General features: G+C 41.2%; 1 protein-coding gene across 2 annotated transcripts in view; it reads left to right on the forward strand.

Moving 5' to 3' along the window:
- Positions 1-17,536, forward strand: part of LOC138267663 (FYN-binding protein 1-like) — a 116,493-nt gene that overhangs the window by 90,685 nt on the left and 8,272 nt on the right. For both annotated transcript variants that reach the window (XM_069216792.1, XM_069216793.1), the window contains exons 8-14: positions 794-827; positions 1,797-1,831; positions 3,674-3,737; positions 5,502-5,610; positions 8,842-9,004; positions 14,452-14,485; positions 17,417-17,451. In XM_069216792.1, the coding sequence (XP_069072893.1) occupies positions 794-827; positions 1,797-1,831; positions 3,674-3,737; positions 5,502-5,610; positions 8,842-9,004; positions 14,452-14,485; positions 17,417-17,451 (474 nt within the window). The remainder of the gene's footprint in view (positions 1-793; positions 828-1,796; positions 1,832-3,673; positions 3,738-5,501; positions 5,611-8,841; positions 9,005-14,451; positions 14,486-17,416; positions 17,452-17,536) is intronic.

The following is a 17,536-nucleotide window of genomic DNA, read 5'->3' on the forward strand; positions in this document are numbered from 1 at the left end:
CAGTTTTGTGTAACTCCATGAGCATGCGCTTAGGTGATATAATTGGGCCCTGACATCTAACAACCACTATATTATTAACTGAAATCCAAACTTTCGGACTAATAAGGAGACTCACTGACCCTCATTGTCCACGTCAGATCCTCTCTCACTTTATCCTCCCACCTCATCTCAAGCTTTACTATGAATCCTACCTCTCCACTTATCGATTCCTTTATCCCAGCTGAGTGAGAAAATGCCAAATTCAACTCAAAACCAGTCAGTTTTGCCTCCTGCATCATATGGAATGATCCGTCATTAAAAAGAAAGCCAGATAAGATGCATAGAATTGGAAACAAAAATCTTGATGATACTAAAGTAACCATGGATAAGGATCATTCCACATACACTGTACACAACTTCTCTTTGGAGACCCCATGACTTATATATGCTGGGCACCGGAATAAGATCACTGTTATTTGTTGATTTTACATGAAAGCTACAAAAATACATTAAAACAACCATAACAACTGAGCTTGAAATATAAGTGGCTGCGTTTTAATTTGGCTGTTGTCAGATTTACTGTGTGATGTATATTTTTAAATGGTTTTATATATCTGTGGTCACTGAATTTGGTAGAAGGTAATGTCTCCACTTACTTCAGTTGTATTTCCTACATCCACTGAACCTTACAATATGTGTCAAAGGGTTGTAGCCCAGAAACAACAGTGGTTCATCCCTTGATTTGATCTTACTCTTCTGCTCCCACTGTGCCCACCTTTTGTATATAATATACTCTGCCTTCTTTCTCTTACAGTTGGGTATGTGCCCAAGAGGTCCCTCTTATCGATGTAAGTATCTTTACTGTTTTCATTACATATATATATATATATATATATATATATATATATTTGTTTTTTGTTTTGTTCCAAGTTCACGATACAGACTCTGTTCTGGACAATAAAAATAGCGTAAGAGGCCATGCAAGTCCGCCACTCAAGATCAGATCCTTCTCTATGTCTTATTCTGAAGATAGAGCTTTAGGTGGCTTTGCAGACAGTAAAAAGTGTGACGGATGCTTGTGCACCCTAAGTACTGAAACATTGCCGCCAGCTCAATTATGAGCAGGCGTCAATGTTGTGGGCTGTTTCCCGCCCGCTGACCCAGTGGGAAACTTGTAATGGGGCCCACGGAAAAGGGTCCGCACTGGCGGTAACCTGACCGTGGAAGTTTGGTGGACAGCCTTTTCCATCCACCAAACTCTTAATGACCCCCTTTGTGTTTGTGTTAACCTCTTCTATCATGTATAAGAGTAGGCTGTTATGGGATTTAAGTACTTCACAATACCTACATCATGCTTTGTAATTCACAAATAAAGGCTTATTGCAAATTGCCACCACTTCTGTATCCTGACTTGTCTGAAGCATCTTCTGAAGCCTCATCCTTAAAACCTGAGCCTCAGATTTACCCCAATTTCAATATATGTAGTGGATTTAAAATGGCAAGACATTGGCAGTGGTTTGTAAAACGTTAGAATTTGAAGCCATGTTTTTGTGTTCTAAATTAATCACCGAAATTGTGTTGAAAGCTATTGGAATCCCCCATTATAGAATTTGATGCAGTGTGGACTAACATAATTTGTCAGTTTTATTTTGCGGTGTGTTTTGATAATTTTATGGATGGCAACAGCCAAAAACTTTGGCTTAGTAATTTATAAACTACCTTAGACATCAAACTATCATGTAAATTAATGAATGGAAAAATGCTAAACAGTTGTGAACAAATAACTAACTGAAATTGTGTTTTCCTTACAATTTTAGAGAAAAAGATGTCTATGACGATGTTGGAATATTTGGTATGTTTAAAAATAACTTTGTAATCTGTGCTATTTAGTGATTGCTCAAATACCTTTACATATATTCAAGTTATTGTAACATGTCTAGATATGATCTAAATAATTATAGCCTTAGGAGTAAACTATTGGAGGATTGAAAAGTACAAAAGGGGTACATTGGCCAAGAATGAGGCTCTGAGTTGTTAGAAGAGATCTCTATCCTACAACAGGATGTTTGTCATTGACAACCTAACCTATTGAGGTAAGGGAGTGCCAGATTTACAAGGCCTTAGCACATCTTAGCGTTAAACTAGCGTAATTTGTTAATGCTAATGTGGCGTTAAGGAGGCCATTCTTCTTTGCCATATTTACAAAGTGGTGCAAGGCTTGCATTGTGCCACTTTGTGACCACTTGCGTCACATTATGCCTGTGCCAGGCATAATTGAGGCAAGAGAGGGGTTTAGGTGGTTGGAGGCCGGTAAACATTTCACTGCACCATTTTTAACGCCTGCGCAAGAGCAGGCGCTAAAATGACATGCCCATTACTTTCAGTGGGCCTCCCTTTACTTTGCAGGATTAGCGCCATTATTTATGGTGCAAATCCTGCAAAGTACCACAATAGCGTCATAAATTATGACGCTATTGTCCTAACGTGTGCCACGGTGCGTCGTATTGTGCCGGTAGGGGGCACAAGAAAAGTTGATGATGCACCACTTTCTTGCAAATCTGGCCCAAAGTGCCTCTCAACATGGACAACTGGGGAAAAAATTATTTGAGGATACCTTGTAATTTTTTTACTTAGAAAAACTGTCTCGAGGTGCCTTTACAAAAATGAAGATTCATGCTGGAAAGTATGAGCCGATCTTTGATTTTACATGTTAAGACACTCATAATAGTCCAGGGGATTGTTCATGTGCTTTAGGAAGTAGAGGGACAGAAACAGGAGATGAAGGAAGTTGCTGCTTTGCTTTGCATGAAAGGGAGCGAGCAGCACTGTGCTATAATTACAAAGATATGGCACAATTCACCACACTTCTTGCACCTGTGCACTTTGGGCTGCAGAATGCATCATGCAAGCAAAGTGAAAGTAACAATGATAAAAAACTATATTTCTTTCAGGACGCTAGTCTCAGGTAGGGCCAACATTTTGGCATAAACCCACGCTAATAAGCCTTTGTACATATGGGTTTGCATCAAAATGCAACACCAACCTGACACAAGGTAACGAAGGTAGCACAAGGCAGCATTATGTGCTGAATTGCCTTACTTCTTTTAACAAAGCTATGCAAAACTTTGCCACTCAGGCTTTGTGGGGCTCTATAAATCCAAAAATAGATTTTGCATCAGGGTTGTGCCAAAAAAGTAATACTAACCCGACACCAATTCTTAGAAAATCTGGGCCTTAGGGCCTCAGTAAGAGTGGCTTGAGTGGTCAGGAGAGTAGTGTTCTCCGCTGACCTGACCGAAGACTACCCACCATGCTAACAAATCTCTGCCAAGCAGCTAGTCTTCACCAGCGCAGCCTGTGCAACTGATCTCTTGAAGACACTGAACTTTTATAAATTGGGTACATTATTTGATTTCCCGTTTGGGTCCCGAAAAGGGCAGAGGTTCTGTTGTACATTCACTGACAGCCCAGGTGGAGACGAAAAGAGGAGCTCTAGTCATAAAGTGGCACTTTCCCAACTTTAAACAAAGCAGTGGAAAGTTAGTTTGGCAGATCAGACATTTGTTTGTTGTTTGTGGATATCTCATTTCTACCCCAGACACTAAGTGAGACTCGTAATGCTTATGCATAACATAACACATTCATCTCCAGCATTCTTTTAACCTAATCAGTTTATGTCAAACTTTCTTTTCAGAGGAATTATATGATGATATAGATTTGATAAATAAGGCAATGCCGCCTGCACTTCCTAAAATGAGGTAAGAAACAATCCAATTTCTTAGGTATCTTTACCTAATTATAATATGACTCATAACCTACACCGTCTGCATCTTTTAATCAGCCTAACTCTAGTCTAATACAGTCTAGGTCGCAGTATGGTTATCTATACTTCTAACAGATGGTTTCAATCTATATGGTGTATATTTTATATTTTTAAATGTCTGAAGTATTCATTTTTTCAAATGACTGTATTTGTTTCATTTTCAAATTAATCATAAATTATTTAAGACTTTCATTTTATTGAACACTATTTATTTTAACTTCAACTAGAAATTGTATGTCGTATAAGTAATTAAGTTGAATAATATTTGCTACAGCCTTAAACTAGAAAAATCATATTTTGTATATATCTTCCTCAATCCAGGAGTTCTTCTTAGACTATAAATCAATCTCCTGAATGTAGTTAACTCTGCATTTGGGTCTTTAAAACAACACACTCATTCCTCAGCATGAAGTGTGTTTTTTTCCAGGTAAGCAGGAATAAACCATGGGCAAATTTAGGACTGAAGCAGCCCATTTGTCTGTTCTAAGTACAGGCTCAATGCGGAGAATTGTGAATCAAATAACTAGTTATTTATCAGCGTTATTTGAAAACCTGCTTCCTAGTCAGTATGGACATTTTGGCCCGTATTTATACTTTTTGCGTCAAAAATTTTGCGCCGGCTAACGTCATTCTGAAGCGCCATGCGGGCGCCGTATTTATTGAATGGCGTTAGCCGGCGCAAGCAGACCGGCGCTGCCTGGTGTGCGTGGAAAAAAAACACGTACACCAGGCAGCGCCGGCGTTGGAAAAAGTGGCGCTAGGGCGTCTTAAAAATGGTGCAAGTCAGGTTGACGCAAAAAAAAACGTCTTAACCCGATTTGCGCCATTTTAAACGACGCCCAGACGCCATTTACTTGACTCCTGTCTTAGTAAAGACAGGAGTCATGCCCCCTTGCCCAATGACCATGCCCAGGGGACTTATGTCCCCTGGGCATGGTCATTGGGCATAGTGGCATGTAGGGGGGCACAAATAAGGCCCCCCTATGCCACCCAAAAAAAAAAAAATTTTTATACTTACCTGAACTTACCTGAATGTCCCTGGGATGGGTCCCTCCATCCTTGGGTGTCCTCCTGGGGTGGGCAAGGGTGGCAGGGGGGGTCCCTGGGGGCAGGGGAGGGCACCTGTGGGCTCATTTTGAGCCCACAGGCCCCTTAACGCCTACCCTGACCCAGGCGTTAAAAAGTGGCGCAAATGCGGGGTTTTTTGACCCGACCACTCCCGGGCGTGATTTTTGCCCGGGAGTATAAATACGACGCATTTGCGTCGCCGTCATTTTTTTAGACGGGAACGCCTTCCTTGCATCTCATTAACGCAAGGAAGGCGTTCACGCAAAAAAATGACGCTATTTGCCCATACTTTGGCACTAGACGCGTCTAACGCCAAAGTATAAATATGGCGTTAGTTTTGCGCCGAATTTGCGTCGAAAAAAACGACGCACATTCGGCGCAAACGGAGTATAAATATGCCCCTTAAAACCTTACTTTTTTCTGATATGATAATGATTTTTTTGTTTCTGTCTGGGGTTTTCCAGCACGTCATGACATTGAAGATCTGTTACAGTACCAAGTTTGTGTTGGCTATTAGGTCCCTTATTACAACGGCTTTTAGTAAGGGAGCTTTATTTGTGCTAAGTTAATACAATTTAAAAACAAAGACTTAATAAAAAAAATTGTAAACTTTGGATCTAATATTTTTTAGGAAACCCAGCGAAGCTGAATTGTATGCAATGAAGCAAGCAAATGAGAAAAATTTAAAGAAACTAAAGAAAGAAGAAAAAGAAGAGAAAGACATTAGGAAAAAATTTAAGGTATAGCAGAATAAACAAGAATGTTCATTTTATAAATCTCATTTGTAATCACCTCACATTTATGAGATGGTCGTGGGATATTCAAAAAATCAAAATCTGCAATTAATTACCTGATTTTTAAAACTTTTAAATGTGAATTTCAAGAGTTTTTTTTTGTTTTGAAAGTAAAAGATGAAAATCTAGAAATGTTTTTTTTCTGGTAGAAAATACCACCTAAAACTTAGATTTAGAAGGAGAATCCTCAAGCTCTGTTTTTTTAATGGTAAATGTTCCCACAGATCATGTTTCACATGGGAAGATCGCCGGCAAATGAAGAAATATGAGGGTCACAAGTTTCACAACTGCATTTAAAAAAAGGGGTGACACACACAACTTTGTCTGCAAAATCCTAGGTTCCACACAACCTACATTGTACTCGCTCAACAGCATTATTAAAAGTGTTCAGTCAGAATGTGGACTCTATGATATGATAACTGGCCATTTCACAAAGCTGTGGAATAACGTAAATCCATCATGCTGCTCAGTAATAACTAGATTAAAGTGTTTGAGAAGTCTAGACTGATCACTTTCAGCAGTATTATCTGTCTCTACCATCCTCTTCCCCCACGCCAAACCCTACAGGACTGTTGGATGGCCACTTTCAAGGATAGAGTGTTTCGAATAGCAGTCACTCCAGCCTCTCGCAATTTTGCGAAATATTAAGTTTATCAAATGGGTGAAAGGTTTCATTTAGTGCTAAAATGTTGTAAATGTTGGGAATGTAATAGTATTAGCTACCTTGCTCTTATTTTAATTGGTGTTAAGGAGTTATTAGTGCCTGTTTGGATATCTGATGCCTTCAGTACCACCTTTCATAACACACTAATACTTTATGTTACTATACTTTATTTGGGGCACACCTACCTATAGACTCATTGGATTGTGTGCTCATCCTATTGAAGCACTTACCACTTTTAATGTGAATCCCTGTGTCTTATATTGATTCAAGATACTGCAGTCTAAGAGTTTAGGCTTGATTCTCCACCATCTTGACTCTCTAATGGTTGCTGCGGTTCAGTGGTAGCAGCGGTGTTCTTCGAAGTGGTGAAAGTTGGCACCTCATACCGTCTAACACAGGTTTATCACAATTATAATAGATCAATACATTGTTCTAAATATTAACTTGAAAACTAATATGTTTTTATTTGTCACTTTTATTTTTGTAGTGTGTTTTACACTGAAACCCTTTAAAAAAAAAAAATTATATATGGAAAGAAAAACATATTGAAACAAACAATAAAAACATTCAAATAAGAAAATGATAAAGGATAACAGAAAGAAAATATAATCCCTTTTTTCAATAATTATTCATACCCTTTCAAAAGGGTTTGTGTACAAACCCTTTAAAAATAGTAACAAATATATCAGACTACAAATACATAATGGAATAGTAAAACATCAAAAATGCAATTTAAGATTTAAGAACAAGTATAAAAAAGTCTGTAGGTTAGTCTACATTTATCCTCATTTCAATCAGATCATATACAAAATCTTGCATCACTATTTCCCCTTTCCAGTCTCAAAATGTGCAACTCCCAAAATCATAAACGTAGAGGGATTTGGATTGTATGCTAAAGAACAAGACAGACAGATGGTTACTTCACTTTGGATCCAGGGTCTTCAAATTTACTACGACATATGCAAATTAATCCTAATACTAGGTCAAAGGGTGCAAGTAACAAGATTCATAAAAATACAAAAAGCTACAAAAGGCTACCTGGATATTTTGGGAAATGATAGTTGCTAGAAGTGAATGTACAATTTCATCTAGATAAATCTACTTAAAAAGTCAGCGTGGAAAGCATGGACAAATATAAACACAAGAGAGCCAGCTAAGCAAAAACATCGAGGACTTTCTTAATCAGTGTTTGGGGCCTTTTTAAATGTGCACAAATGGTGAGATGTTCATTAAATGTCCCACAGATAATTGGTGTTTCTGCCAACTTCATGTGCGTGGAATTCACAGGGATTGCAGGTTAGGCCTTCAAAATCACCTGTGATTTGAAGAATAACTGATGAATAGTAATTTCAAGTAATAGCCACATAGTCATTCTTCCTCATATTTTCCCCCAAAATTTGCTTTTAATACCTGTAATCTCCAATAGAAACGTGATAGATTTTCTGTAACTTCTCAGACCTCATAATTCATGAAAGGGCAAACAACAGGGTTAGCAGCCCTTTCACGAATTACAGACCTCTTATAACAATAGCCTAAAATTCAAGTGGGGATGAGGCAAAGCCAGTGCCTGGCTCTACCACAGCTGTACCGGTTCGTTAGATGCACAGGTAACTTTAGCTTTACACCCTGCCACCAGTGCCTCCCAGGGTACATGTGCCCTTCCCACAGGACCAGTTTTTCTGCATCCCTACATGTGGAAACACTTTTCTTGCTCCATCCTTACCTGTGCCACTCGTTCTCCTGCCTCCCTCTTCCTATACTACCTTTTTCTTCCCCTTGTGGTCACTCTTTTCCTGCTTCCTATCCCTGTTCCTCCACCGTTCTCACACCTGATTAACTTGTCCTCCTGCAGTCCCTCACAGTAATGTGGTTTGCTTCATCCACACATTCATGCTCCTGTCCTCTCCTACCATCACTTGTTTCTCTTGTGCCTTCCTCCCCATGCCAACACTTTTCCTGTTCCTCACCTCACGCATCTTAGGTAGGGTGAAATACACAGTACTGGAGGGCTTCACCCCACCGCATTAAGTTAAAAAGGAAGGAGGATATTATAACAGTTTTTCCAACAGCAAGATATTAATATAGTGCCAGAGAGAACGCACCTTTAAAATTTGGCATACTAGACTGGACTCCCTTGGTGGTCTGTTGCTAGCTTTGTATTGTTAATTAACTGTTTTGAAAGTTTTCTTAAAAAGTTATCTTTTATTTTAATGAACCAACATTTGCAAATAGAGAGTTATTTCCTGTAGGCCTGGTGAGAAGTATGAAGATGAGGAACATATTGTTATTCACAGGGTACACACTGTGTGTAATGTCTTCAGTAATGCTTGGAAGCCCACCCTGGCATGGTCATTGCAGCAGAACACTAATCAAACATATTTCAGGTCATGTGAGGAGACAGAACAATGATACACCTCTCTCTGCTGAGCACCTGTTTTGAAAAAAAAAAAACGATCTGCTTTTTTAAATCATCACAGTTGCAGCTAAATAATGTTGGATCTATTTTATTCCAGCTTGAGGGAGAAATTAAGGTTTTGACTCAAATGATGGTAGATCCCAATGCAAAGATCAAGAAAGGCGGAGGAAAATATCTTTCACACAAAAGAGGTGAAATTCTAGAAGTCATCGAACGGACAAGTCTGGAAAAACTGCTTTGCCGCAACAGCAAAGGGAAATGTAGGTATTTTCATTTTAATCAACTGAGCCATTTTGACATCAATGTCTTAAAGAATAAAATACAACAGAAACATAGACTACCAAAATTTTTCACCTATTCATCAAGTCTCACTGCTTTTATGGGCATTGTTTTCCATTGACTGGCCAACACGTGTACTAAGAATTACATTTGTGATGTAGAATTTTGGAAAATAACTGTTTTCTCTAAGTGCATAAATACAATAAAGATATATTAAAAAAAAAAAAAAAACACATGCAACAAGGCTCAAAGAACAGGGTTTCATAATTACTGTCTTCCAGTTGCTTATCGCTGGAAACACAAATGTAACATACCTTGGTAATCAAAGTCCTACCCACTCTTCAATCCAATATCAGAATGATCAACTTTACCAAATTTGTACCCACTCATACCAAGATCCTACCCACTCATCAGTCCAATAGATGAATGATCACCTCTACCAAATCTCAAAATGTCACTTGTGCAGCTACAGCCATTTTCTTTGTCGCTCCTGCTTTTAATAGTGTACAAAATTCACAAAGACTTGTAGAGGATAAAATCTGCATATAAATGGAACACCAGTAAGATGTACTGGAGAATGATGGGACACTATACTGTTCACAATATATTGCATGGCAATAATACCATATCTAATACATCAACTACCTCGATTTTGTAAGAGAACTTTGTAAATACTGTAGGAAGTTGGCTCTGTATGCACTATTTCAAAGTAAGGAATAGTATGCACCGAGTCCAAGGGTTCCCCTTAGAGGTAAGATAGTGGCAAAAAGAGATAATACCAATGCTCTATTTTGTGGTAGTGTGGTCGAGCAGTAGGCTTATCAAAGGAGTAGTGTTAAGCATTTGTTGTACATACACAAGCAATAAATGAGGAACACACACTCAAAGACAATTCCAGGCCAATAGGTTTTTGTATAGAAAAATATATTTTCTTAGTTTATTTTAAGAACCACAGGTTCAAATTTTACATGTAATACTTCAAATGAAAGGTATTGCAGGTAGGTACTTTAGGAACTTTGAATAATCAAAATAGCATACACAGTTTTCATATAAATCACATATAGCTATTTTAAAACTAGACTGCAATTTTTACAGTTCCTGGGAGGAGTAAGAGTTTGTTAGTTTTTGCAGGTAAGTAAACCACCTACGGGGTTCAAGTTTGGGTCCAAGGTAGCCCACCGTTGGGGGTTCAGAGCAACCCCAAAGTTACCACACCAGCAGCTCAGGGCCGGTCAGGTGCAGAGGTCAAAGTGGTGCCCAAAACATATAGGCTTCAATGGAGAAGGGGGTGCCCCGGTTCCAGTCTGCCAGCAGGTAAGTACCCGCATCTTCGGAGGGCAGACCAGGGGGGTTTTGTAGGGCACCGGGGGGGACACAAGTCAGCACAGAAAGTACACCCTCAGCAGCACGGGGGCGGCCGGGTGCAGTGTGCAAACATGCGTCGGGTTAACAATAGAAATCAATGGGAGACCAAGGGGTCTCTTCAGCGATGCAGGCAGGCAAGGAGGGGGCTCCTCGGGGTAGCCACCACCTGGGCAAGGGAGAGGGCCTCCTGGGGGTCACTCCTGCACTGGAGTTCGGATCCTTCAGGTCCTGGGGCCTGCGGGTGCAGAGTCTTTTCCAGGCGTCGGGATCTGAGGAACAGGCAGTCGCGGTCAGGGGGAGCCTCGGGATTCCCTCTGCAGGCGTCGCTGTGGGGGCTCGGGGGGGGGCAACTCTGGCTACTCACGGTCTCACAGTCGCCGGGGAGTCCTCCCTGAAGTGTTTGTTCTCCACAAGTCGAGCCGGGGGCGTCGGGTGCAGAGTAGCAAGTCTCACGCTTCCGGCGGGAAACGCAGGTTGTTTTAAAGTTGCTCCTTTGTAACAAAGTTGCAGTCTTGGGTGAACAGAGCCGCTGTCCCCGGGAGTTCTTGGTCCTTCTAGAGCAGGGCAGTCCTCTGAGGATTCAGAGGTCGCTGGTCCCTGGGGAAAGCGTCGCTGGAGCAGTGTCTTTAAAAGTGGGGAGACAGGACGGTAGAGCTGGGGCCAAAGCAGTTGGTGTCTCCGTCTTCTCTGCAGGGTTTTTCAGCTTAGCAGTCCTCTTCTTCTTAGGTTGCAGGAATCTAGTTTCCTAGGTTCTGGGGAGCCCCTAAATACAGAATTTAGGGGTGTGTTTAGGTCTGGGAAGGCAGTAGCCAATGGCTACTGTCCTTGAGGGTGGCTACACCCTCCTTGTGCCTCCTCCCTGAGGGGAGGGGGCACATCCCTATTCCTATTGGGGGAATCCTCCATCTGCAAGATGGAGGATTTCTAAAAGTCAGAGTCACCTCAGCTCAGGACACCTTAGGGGCTGTCCTGACTGGCCAGTGACTCCTCCTTGTTTTTCTCATTATCTCTCCTGGACTTGCCGCCAAACGTGGGGGCTGTGTCCAGGGGGCGGTCATCTCCACTAGCTGGAGTGCCCTGGGGCATTGTAACACAAAGCCTGAGCCTTTGAGGCTCACTGCAAGGTGTTACAGTTCCTGCAGAGGAGAGGTGTGAAGCATCTCCACCCAGAGCAGGCTTTTGTTTCTATCCTCAGAGAGCACAAAGGCCCTCACCACATGGGGTCAAAAACTCGTCTCTCAGCAGCAGGCTAGCACAGACCAGGGGTATCTGTGAGATGCCCTCTGTGTGCATTTTTTTATAAATCCAACTCTGGCATCAGTGTGGGTTTATTATTCTGAGAAGTTTGATACCAAACTTCCCAGTATTCAGTGTAGCCATTATGGAGCTGTGGAGTTCGTTTTTGACAGACTCCCAGACCATATTCTCTTATGGCTACCCTGCACTTACAATGTCTAAGGTTTTGCTTAGACACTGTAGGGGCATAGTGCTCATGCACCTATGCCCTCACCTGCGGTCTAGTGCATCCTGCCTTAGGGCTCTAAGGCCTGCTAGAGGGGTGACTTACCTATGCCACAGGCAGTGTGAGGTTTGCATGGCACCCTGAGGGGAGTGCCATGTCGACTTAGTCGTTTTCTCCCCACCAGCACACACAAGCTGGCAAGCAGTGTGTCTGTGCTGAGTGAGGGGTCCGTATGGTGGCATAAGACATGCTGCAGCCCTTAGAGACCTTCCCTGACATCAGGGCCCTTGGTACCAGGGGTACCAGTTACAAGGGACTTACCTGGGTGCCAGGGTTGTGCCAATTGTGAAGACAATGGTACATTTTAGGTGAAAGAACACTGGTGCTGGGGCCTAGTTAGCAGGGTCCCAGCACATTTCTCAGTCAAGTCAGCATCAGTATCAGGCAAAAAGTGGGGGGTAACTGCAACAGGGAGCCATTTCTTTACAAATACTATTCTTAATTCCACTTAAACTTACCTCCAGAGTAAAAATATTAATTGTGTAGATTCCTTAAAATGTAGTAACAGATCAGTGTAAAACATACAATATTGTTGGGGCACAATACCGTTGGTGTCCAAATAGTAGGGGACAACTGGCACCAGACAACTCAAAATTTGCTACAGTACACATCTTCATGCATCATGTGAGACATAGCTTATCTAAATTTGAGATAATTCAGCTAGTTTTGAATTGCTCCATAACGAATATTTGTGAATATGCGCATATATTTACATGCACATTCATTTATTTTTCATATTTCTCAACTCACCAGTAATACATCAACATGGTATATCCCTTCAGCCACTAAAAGTCAGAATATGTAGGTGGCATAGGTCAAGCCCCCATCACTGGAGGTCGCTCATTCTCCTACATCACACCCACGACATGGAATGACCTCCCTCAACACGTCCCCTCACTTCTCAAGTTCCACAAGAAGCTGAAGATCTGGCTTTTTGGATATGCACTTTGGGGACCACCCACCTACACACTTGCCCAAGTGCTTGGATATGGTCTTGGGTGATTAGTGCACCCTACATATCACCTTAATATAACAAGACATAACTTAACATAACTTAATGTAACATAACACTGCTCCTTAGGGAACTCCAATGGCTCCTGATACGTTAGTGCGTACACTGCAACACTTAAAACTCCTCCGTCACACCTACAAAGCACGCTTCAACAGTCACCATCACTTCCGCCAACCTTCCAGACACTTAGCTCTGCCAGTCTCTCACTAGCAAACACCACCTGCATATACAAAAGGAGATCAAGGGGCCATGCCTTATACCTGCCCCCAAAAGCCTGGGACGACTCCCACAACACATCAGATCCTCCTCTCTTCTTGACTTTCACAAGAAACTGGAGACCCGGTTTTTTGATTAAGCCTGACAGTGCTGACCCCACACGCTTGCTACAGAGTAACTGAATACGCTCATAGGTGACTAGTGCATTATAAAAACACACATAATTTAACACAACAGAATCTGGAAGGGAACTACATTGTAAAGAAATAGCACCTAGCGACGTCCTTCTCGGTGTGGGTGTTAGACCATAGAAAGCACTGTTCTCCGAGGTATTAACTTATGAAGAACAGTGCACTGTGAGGCATCACATCTGACTTAGAGACCACTATATTGCGGTATATCACACCACAGACAATACTGAAGTAAAGATGTTACACATAGTACGACGGACCTATACTGTGGGCTGTGGTGCCAAGGTGAGCACTTTTCAAATTCAGGTGAACATTCCACTGTGATGAATTAAACCAAACTGAGCACCTCACTGCGAGGATATCAAACCAGACTTAGCATTCCACATCAAGGTTATCACACAATGCTACGCTCCTCACTGTGAAAGGATCACACCAATCTGAAATCTTCACTGTGAATGTATCACACTAGGCTGAGCAACTCACTCTGAAGGTTTCACACCAAACACGGCACTACATTACAAGGCTTTCATACCGTGCTGAAAGTCTGACACACCCCTTGTACACTTGGCGAGGGATTCCCTGGTGGTATTCCCTTCTCTTTGCCACACACAGCATTGAGGCCTCTCTACCCACACCCTCCAAAAACCCATCAAGTACTGGCAAACCCAATAGGTTTTTGGATAATGCGTTAGCGCATGATACATATGTACGTTAAATGCAGGATGGTTGAACTGAAAAAATTATTGACCCTTTCTCAAGCCAAAAGCTGAAAGAAGCTGGTTGAGAAAAGCCAACTATTCAAAGGAGTGAACCGAAAACCCCCCCAAAACACAGTGTATATTATGACGAATATGTCTGTATGAAGCTCCGCTGTCAAAACCCAAGCCTTAAATGAACAGTCAGGTACTCTAATCACTTGCACTTCTGAGGCATCAGGAAAACACACATGCACGCACACATGTCCGTTCACACACACATACACATGATTGATCCATGTATTCATTTACTTACATACCAAACGTGCTCCATCAGTACCTTCTGAGTAACCACTTAAGAGGTTTCTATTTGACCATCAAACAAGATACCTTTATCTAAACTCTTGTTAAATTATTCTCTCTTCAGATGGCTATGTCCCCAGGCTCTACCTGCTGCAGGTGTAAGTATACTTTAAATGTATATATTTATACAATTTAAACTTTTGCTCTACGTTCCACTATAGCCACGAGCTTCACTGAAAGAAAGCTGTGACACCAAGATATATATGTACATATTCAATGATAAATGACATGAGGAAGTTCTTTACTAAAAATGTGTGCAACCAAGATTTTCTCATCAGTCTGAGTGGGTCACTGCAAAAGTATAATTTTGCCTATAAAGTTTTTTGCGTGGCAGAAATTGCAGTACACATAAAGAGCGATGCAGTGGTGCTGAAATGCACCAGGCGGGCTTTGTATTCTGTTTCAGAAGTTTGTTTTACATTTGAAAGACCATTTGGTTCTGTGTGGTGTTGATAGGTGCAAAAACTCTCCATGCACATTTAGCATTTTGTGCAAAGTACCGGAATGCTTTTGCACCCAGTTATTGCAATATGTTTATTAATGGGGAACCACCGTATTGGTCCTGTTTAGCACACATCATAACCACTTCCACAATCCTCTGGAAAGACAAGATAGACCTTGGTGGCAAATGCACAAACAAATGAACACACTGGATTTAATACTATTGGTGTTCATTCCCAGGGCGCAGCTAATGCTCAACACATGCAAATAACTTAGAGTTGTTGCATTCTATATTTCTGGATTGAATGGCGTGATTGAATTGAGTGATGCAATCAAAACCACACAATAATCTATATATCAGGGGTCTTTGAATCCTAATATCCTTTTTCTTGAAAAGAAGGACAACCCTAGGCAAGCTAAGGCACTAGGGGCCCTTTCTTTTGTTTGCCACACAAGATACTCTGTCAACATGCAACCAATATCCCAGTCAACATATTACCATAGTGGTAGGGTGACCAGATTTTGAAAAGAAAAAACAGGACAGGTTCTAATTAAAAGTAGGACTCAATCCTTCAGTCTCACTATTATATCTGGCCTGTCCTGTAAAAGAGTGCGTGTGTATACACCCACACCCACACACACCCACACAGCCCCCTCCCCCCAAAAGAGTAGGCAGCAGAAGTATTTAAGACTAGAGCTACATGTGAAAAGAGAACAAACCTTTCACTCCTGATGCGCAGACTGACCTGACTGTGCCCCAAAAACCGGGACATTTATGTAAAATAAACAAAAGCGTTGGGACACCAGGACAGTCCTCTGAAAACCGGGACTGTCTGGGGAAATCCGGGACATCTGGTCGCCCTACATAGGGGCATTAATTGTAGTATCGAGGACTGGGTATGTGCAACGTTTGAAAGGGAGTTTTCCTTAGCCAAGCGTGGTATCATGGTCCTGTTCTTTGCAATGCGCCGAAGCAGAAAGAGTCTGCGCATTTCTTTTTCCCATCTTCAGCACATACCTTAACTCAACAAATCTTCAGTTCGAGCACGGGGTTCAGACAGCAGAGCTGGGAAAGTTGGAAACGCAAAGAGGCAATTATTGCCTCATGTCTCCAAGGTCAGCTGTCTGCAGCTAATGAAAGAAATTGGAGAGGTTACCTCCTAAGGTTTAAAGTGGGTGCAAGGAAACTCAAAGCATTGTGATGATGTACTTACTTACCGTCACGAAAGCTAAGGGGTGCAGCACAAAAATGTCCTGAGCCATGAGGGCATCTGCATAATCCATAATTTTTGTAGCGTGGAGATTTACATACCGAGGCCCAGATTTACCTGGACTTTGAAACAGGTATGAGTTACTTTTTTAATGCAAACCTGAAGCAAAGTCCACTGGTGGGATTTACTTTCCGACTGTAGCCAGTAGTAACTCAACACGGCGCAACTGGCAGCCTTGCTTTACTTTACATCAAGGGGATGTTCCATGTGTGTGCATCTGCGTTCCCATCCTACCACATGTGGGTATTGACTAAGTCCGTATCTAGAACGAATTGTTGGCAGGGATTTATGCAAAAATTCTGCAGTTCCCTGAAGCAGGTATAACAAGGACAAATGTTTTAATTTCTCCTCGTTTTACCCTCTTTGCACGTGTGTTTCATTCTAATGCACACATAGTTGTTGTAGTGGAAGGGACCCCTTTCTATACAAAAAATATACTTGCCACAAAGTAGACATCCTAGCGGTATGCCACCAGTGTGTCCATGTGGGTGCATGGCAGCCAAAAGTGCACTAGCACAGGAAGAGGGACCAAAACAGCTTCACATTTAATCGATATGATGCTGTTCTTTCTCTCCTATTCATTCAATGCAGCGGGCACCTTTACTTGCTGTGCCGCATTGCAGGGTTTCTCTGTAAAATTGGCCCTAAAGTTGTGCATTGAAGATGGGAAAGAGAGCCAGACAGACCTCTTCTGTGTCGGCACAGTGCAAAATATGGGATCATGTTTTGAACCAATGTTCGCAAATTTAACTCACACATCACTGAATCCTGTTTTCATTCCCATGAAGGTCATACATTGAATACCATTGAGCTGTATATAATATTACTTGTTACACAATATAAATTAGCAACAAATTAAGTAACAAGCGCTATGAAAACAAATTGGTTAAAGCTGTCTTAATAGGGTGTGTTTTGAGGGAATAGTTTTTTAGATATTGGCAGTACTTGCACACATAGATTGCAACAAATCTTATTATACAAATACCATTCTACGCCTAATGCCACTATCAAGAACATGCCATCAAATATGTCAAGACTATAATCAGAATAGTAAAATAACACAAACAAATGTATGTGGTAACTGAATTTTCCCATCATTAGGAATTATAAATAAGTCAAAATGATTTTTTTTCATGTAAATTTGAGATTTTGAGGGACTTCAATTTAGAGCATATTTTTTTTAGTCTATATTTTCACATATGGCTATATATTTCTGCCATTGAATACATTAAGCAATTATTCCAAGTATTGTACTTCAGAAAGAAGTTGAATGAAGTGAATGCAAAAATACTAACAGAGCTCTTATTGTCATTCCAGGGAAAAAGATGTCTACGACTATGTTGAAATGTCAGGTAAGAACATCCTCTAAATAAGGTTTGGAATTCCCAGTAAATGTCTGGATATTCATTTTCCAATATATTTGATTACAATACAAAT

The sequence above is a fragment of the Pleurodeles waltl genome, chromosome 12 (assembly GCF_031143425.1).
Source record: "Pleurodeles waltl isolate 20211129_DDA chromosome 12, aPleWal1.hap1.20221129, whole genome shotgun sequence".
In the NCBI taxonomy this organism is placed as follows: Eukaryota; Metazoa; Chordata; class Amphibia; order Caudata; family Salamandridae; genus Pleurodeles; species Pleurodeles waltl.